Source organism: Miscanthus floridulus, chromosome 1, assembly GCF_019320115.1.
Source record: "Miscanthus floridulus cultivar M001 chromosome 1, ASM1932011v1, whole genome shotgun sequence".
Taxonomy (NCBI): domain Eukaryota; kingdom Viridiplantae; phylum Streptophyta; class Magnoliopsida; order Poales; family Poaceae; genus Miscanthus; species Miscanthus floridulus.
Genome location: NC_089580.1, coordinates 33,951,885 through 33,957,883, shown reverse-complemented (window position 1 = coordinate 33,957,883; position 5,999 = coordinate 33,951,885). Strand labels below are relative to the sequence as shown.

General features: G+C 43.7%; 1 protein-coding gene across 1 annotated transcript; it reads right to left on the bottom strand.

The window, feature by feature from the left end:
• Window positions 1–530: 530 nt before the first annotated feature.
• Window positions 531–1,661, bottom strand: LOC136478146 (putative RING-H2 finger protein ATL71). Its single transcript, XM_066476491.1, has one exon. The coding sequence runs from the start codon at window positions 1,411–1,413 to the stop codon at window positions 829–831; it is 585 nt and encodes a 194-aa protein (XP_066332588.1). The 5' UTR covers window positions 1,414–1,661; the 3' UTR covers window positions 531–828.
• Window positions 1,662–5,999: the final 4,338 nt, after the last annotated feature.

Below are 5,999 nucleotides of genomic sequence, written 5' to 3'. Positions count from 1 at the left end.
GTCCTGTACAGCATGCGTCATTATTCCTTTATTCGCATTCGACCTCGAAGCACGAACAATGAAATTTCCACAGGAGTTGACCCAGAAATCCTGGGATAAATGGGGGCTGCATGTAATACATCATTATAGGTCAAGGGCGTCTTTTAGGACCATTGGTCGCTATTCTATTCATTAAGTACTTGCCTAGTAGAACTTAAAAACTAATCAAGTTGTAGCCTTGTAGGAGAGGCTGAAGTCTGAACCTCCTAGTCTAATTCTTCGTTTTACTTGACCCCGGAAGTCAAGAACACCGAACCAACTGGGAGCGGTGAAATCTTTGTACAGAACAGTTTGAAGTCATGGATCAGAGTATAGGGATGAAATCAATCTCCTTTATATCCAGAAATTATATTCTGAGAGAATTGATATAAACATTTCTCAGGAATGTTTTAGATTACTGCACCCAATTTTTTTTATCACCAGGAATTCACATCGATCTTGTTGAGACCTGGGAGCAAGTTCCTTGTTGATGGCTGCGAAACAGAAATCGCGGTTCCATATAATTTGAAAGATTCCTCAAATATTTGTCATCCGTACATAATCATAATTCAAGCTATGCTTTTTCATCAAAGGAGAAAAGAAAAATACTCTGAACCCAAATTTACAATTACACCCAAGAAAAGATTATTCTAATCCTACTAGTATCCTGAACATTTTCGTCCATTCCAATCTGGCAATTCCACCACATTACATTTTCTGGTAGTGGTAGTGTGGTACAGCAGTATGGGCAAGAAAAGCAAATAATTTTTTAGAATAAGAAGAAGAAAAGAAGCCGGTCCGTGCCTTTTGTCACGATGACATCCTGGCCATTGCCAGCGGCGTGACCTCGGCGAGTGGCGTGGGCATGGGGCTCGGCACCGGCGACGTCCGGCAGACGGGGCACGTCGGGTGGTGGCGGAGCCACGGGTCGACGCACTCCCTGTGGAACAGGTGGCCGCACTCGGGCAGCTTCCGGAGCACCTCGCCGTCGCCGTAGTTGTCGAGGCAGATGGAGCAGCACGTGCACGTGGTGCCCTTCTTGGCGGCGGCCTTGGCCTCCTTCCTGGCCTCGCCGTACACCACCTCCGGGTACCCTTTGAGCGTGGCCTCGTCGATGCCGAGCTCGACGTCGTCGTGCGCCGCTTCGCCGGCGGCGGCTCCGCCCCGGCCGCCGCGGTGGCGCCGGGACGACGGAGCAGCCTCCCCCGCCGCCTCGTCGACGGGCGCTCGGGTGCAGAAGTAGGAGGCGAGCGTGATAGTGGTGATGAGCAGGAGGATGCCGACGGAGACGCCGACGCCGTAGCCGAAGCCGCCGATGCGGTCGGTGCTGAACATGCCGCCGGAGCTGACGTCCGCCGGTGTCAGTCCCACGGGCGGCGTCCCGCCGGAGCTCATCGCGGCGTGCAGAGCTAACTAGCTACCTCGATCGCTCTCGGTTTCTTGGCCGGCCGGCGAGCTAGGCGGCGAGCTGAGCCAAGTGGCCACGCACGATACGACTAGCTCAAACTCGGCGAGGTGAGGCGTCGGCGTTGGTGTTGGTGTAGACAGCGATCCGTGCCCCTGCTTTGGATCGTTTGGTGCGGTTTTGTTTGGGTTTGAAGGGAGGAGGAGCTGCTCGGATCCGGAGTAGGGGAGGTTGCGAGTGCGACGTCAACGCTGTGCATGTCGCGGCGCTAGCGCGGAACAGGAGAAGGGCAGGCGAGCAGGAGAGGGAGTAGTATATAGATGGAGAAGAAAGGGGGCAATGATCTCGAGGTCAATGCGTCGGTTTGCTGTTTTTTTTATCAAAAATACTATACAACACATGTATTTTAGCATTAAAAAAACACATGAATATTCCTCTCTCTTTTCAACTGTCTTCTCGGCCTCGTTCTCGTCGCGCCAAGGAGCGGGTCGTGGACGTGACGGAGGCCACGCCGCTCATGCGTTCAGGTCCGACGGACGATGCTCCTCCCTGGTGCTTGCAGTTACCTCTGCTGCCGACTGGGAACTTTTTATTTGTTCTTGCATATAAAAAAATTGTTTCTTATGATATGTGATCTTGTAATTTGTGATTGTTTAGAGGTAGAAGAAGGCTGGAGGTAGAAGAAGGATGGAGGCTGTTGGATCTTAATTCTATGGTAAAAAAAATTCATGTGTTGAAACTGCATAAAACACATAGTTGTTGGGTAGACAGACTCTTTTTTATACGCATGTTTCCTGCTGGTTTTGCTCGCGTAGTTTGCCCTTGTTTAGTTGTAGGAATTTGGATTTTGGGGCTACTGTAGCACGTTCGTTTTTATTTGGTAAATAGTGTTCAAACATGGACTAATTAGGCTCAAAACGTTCGTCTCGCAATTTCCCACCAAACTGTGCAATTAGTTTTTCTTTTCGTCTATATTTAATGCTCCATACACGGGCCGCAAACATTCGATGTGACAGGTACTGTAGCAACTTTTTGAAATTTGGGTTCCAACTAGACCAGGGCTTTGTTTGAAAAAAAAAACAGGTTGTCTCGATAGGTTGTGTTGCTGCACAACTTGCTGATTTTGTAAAAGGTGATCAGTACAGTGGGATCAAGTGTGCAGGTTGACTTTCTTTGGTTATTCAGCCTGTTCGCTGGTTGGTTTCAGTCAAGGCTTATCAGTGTTTTTCCTTTCACAATAAACCAGCACCAGTAGAACTTATTAATCTAGAAACCAATCAGCGAACATGCTCATTATTGATTTGAAATTGTGAATTGTGCAAATCATGCATGTAATTTGGGTTTACATACTACAGTAGTGAGTTCACATAGCGGTCAATGCAATCATGTGTGCAAGCTCTATCTTTCTTTATTTTTTTTAAAAAATGTGAATTGTGCGAAGCTAATTGAGTTTACAAACATTACGTAGTCAGTAGTTCGTATCGCGCCAAGATACAGCAGCACGGTACTTGACGGTCAGGGGTTCACCAACAAAGTCGCGAATATAGGATTTTAGCTTAGGATATACCGTCTAAAATTTTTTATATCAAATTCGGTAAATTCATATTAGTAATTCGATAATAACTATAAAATTGACAACGTGATTCGATATATATGTACTAAGTAACACAATGAGGTTTAAATTAATAGATTAAGTTGAAACCCCACTAAATTGCCTCGTGACTTCCCGCTTCCGTGATGGATGGCGTGATCCGTGTCCAGGTGATTTTTTTTCTTTTTTATATGAATACACGTATAATATGTATATTATATCAGTTGCTTGCCAGACAGACCGGGTATGCCGGGACAGCATACCTGGCATACCTTGTGGCGGCGCCACTGCACTAAGGTACTTTCTTTGTGTATAGAAGAGTTGAGAAATCAAACAATTTAAACTTTGACTAAAATTATATAAAAATACTAATATTCATGATATAAAATAAGTATCATTAGATTAACTATGAAATAAATTTTTATAGTAAATTTACTTAGAGACATAAATGCCAATATTATTTACTATAGATTTGGTCAAACTTGAGTTAGTTTAATCGGCACGAATCTCGTAATTGCATTGTTTTGTGGACGAAGGGAGTACATCCCGATGTAAATACACCCTGTTTGCTTGGACTTGTTTGGCTTATAAGCCGTACTTTTTCAGTCAATGAACAATATTTTTTCTCACACCAGTCATGGCTTATCAGAATAAGCACTAGCGAACAGAACTATGGTGCTTGATGGTCAGGTGCCACAATTAATGTCTGGTACGAGGATATAGTGATGCATGCATGAGCAAAGGTAAAGTATAGTCTAGGAAAAGCATGACCTGGAAACCTTTTAGACGCGAATGCTTGATCCATGTACTTGTCACCAACTTGTTCACTCAAATTTAAGTCATTGGCTTCACACATATATTCGTATTTTTCTAAATTTATTTGTATTATAGGTAAACAACGAGATGTTTGTAGTGACTAGATCTTAAGATCTTTCTCACAAATTTTCATGAGGATAACTTGGCCCTTGTTTAGTTGTAGAAATTTGGATTTCAGGGCTACTGTAGCATGTTCGTTTTTATTTGGTAAATAGTGTTCAAACATGGACTAATTAGGCTTAAAACGTTCGTCTCGTAATTTCCCACCAAACTGTGCAATTAGTTTTTCTTTTCGTCTACATTTAATGCTCCATGCACGGACCGCAAACATTCGATGTGACAGGTACTGTAGCAACTTTTTGGAAGTTAGGGTGAGACTAAACAAGGGCTTGAGTGTATATGGGTTTGTTTCGTTCGTGACCTAGCCCACGAAGCTCGTCTAGATAAGTTGATTCAGGCCTAGACGTTGGAAATCGATGGCCTAAACCGCTAAACGAGCTGACTGGCCCAGATATATTTCTTAATCTTTCGTCCAAACAAGCCCTATATATATATATGCATAGGTGAGTATATATGTTCAAATGTGTTTCTCAGAGAAAAAATATTTTACGGTGACATTATACGGGGCCTCTTCTTTTGTGTGTTACTAAATGTCGTCCTCGTAGGTGGAATGGATCAAGTCGTGAAAAAAGGGACTGATCCAATATATATATGATTACTTTGTGAAAGCATAATCTATGGTACCATACTGCCTTGGAAGGCAAGGTCATCCGACTTGTCCAAGTGCATGCAATCCTCAAAGAGCGACATGTGAAGTGCACTTCAAGTCATCTGAGTTCCGGACTTTCTTTGTGGCATGCTTGCATTTTCTCACTGCTATCTATCGCCGAAAGAATTTTGTTTTGTCCTTTTTTTTCTGAGCTTCAGAAGTCGATCGGTCCTTGTCACGCCTCACGTCAGAGCTAATCTTTTCCATGGATTATGTCAGGGTTGTTTAATGGTACTCGTCTGGAATGACCCTTTCTCCACAACCTCAAGTTAACCATTATTGTTCCCACACTAATATAAGGCATTGTTTAAATTCAGGACGTAAAGTTTTGGGTGTTACATCGGGTGTTACATGGAGATGTCGTATAAGGTGTTTGGATACTAATAAAAAAACAAATTACAGAATCCGTCAGTAAACCGCGAGACGAATTTATTAAACCTAAGTAATCCGTCATTAGCACACGTGTTACTGTAGCAACACATTGTCAGATCATGAACTACTTAGGCTTAAAAGATTCGTCTCGTCAAGTAGTCATAATCTGTGCAATTAGTTATTTTTTAATCTATATTTAATACTCTAAACATTCGTGTCAAATATTCGATGAGATATGGTGTAAGTTTTTCGGAAAGAACTAAACAAGGTCTAAAACAACCTATCAGACAGCTAGCTATCATACAAGAGGCCTATACCAAAAATTACACGAAAACTGCAGCCATGGAAGCGGCAGGTAAAGATGGCAAAAGTTCTTGCTTCACAGTTCAGACAAGGGGACGTCAGAAGCTTGAGATCTAACGAAATAGCAGTAGACCCTCTTCACGTCTACCAAACCTTACCTCATCTTGTCAAATGCCAATCGATTAAGCTGTTGTTTTTTCGAGGAGGACGCCGCCGCAGCCGATTGCTACTCTGGAACCGAATCTTGGTTGCTGTCCAGAACAGAATAATGGATCCTTGCTCTGTGGTTCCGTTGCAACGTCAGAGAAGGTAGGTTGGGTTGAAGAACATGTGTGGTCATTCACTCAGTCTGGAAGGTCAACGTACGGCCAGAAAAAAGAAGAAGCACATAAACTAGTTTTGTTTGGACTTTGATTGAGTCGAATTGTGTGGGTCAATGCAATTGTATAGTACCCCGTATGCCCTAGTAGTTGAGCAGCCTAAGCCTAGCAGTTGCAGATAGCACAACCTCCTCCAGCGATGCCTTCCCCTGATGCTTCTCCCCTCCCTGCATCATCATCATTCATCCTGTACTCGTTCCAGTTGGTCAGTTGGATCAAGCAGAGTTTTTTTTTATTCAATCATTAAGAACCACCTTTTTTTAAGGACGGGTCTGGTGCAAGCGGTAGAGTTTTACCGTCTGTGACCGAAAAGTCTTGGGTTCAAGTCGCGGTCTCCTCGCATTG

Bases quoted from the DNA above. Each gene is read 5' to 3' on its own strand.
- LOC136478146 (XM_066476491.1), bottom strand. From the start codon at position 1,413: ATGAGCTCCGGCGGGACGCCGCCCGTGGGACTGACACCGGCGGACGTC.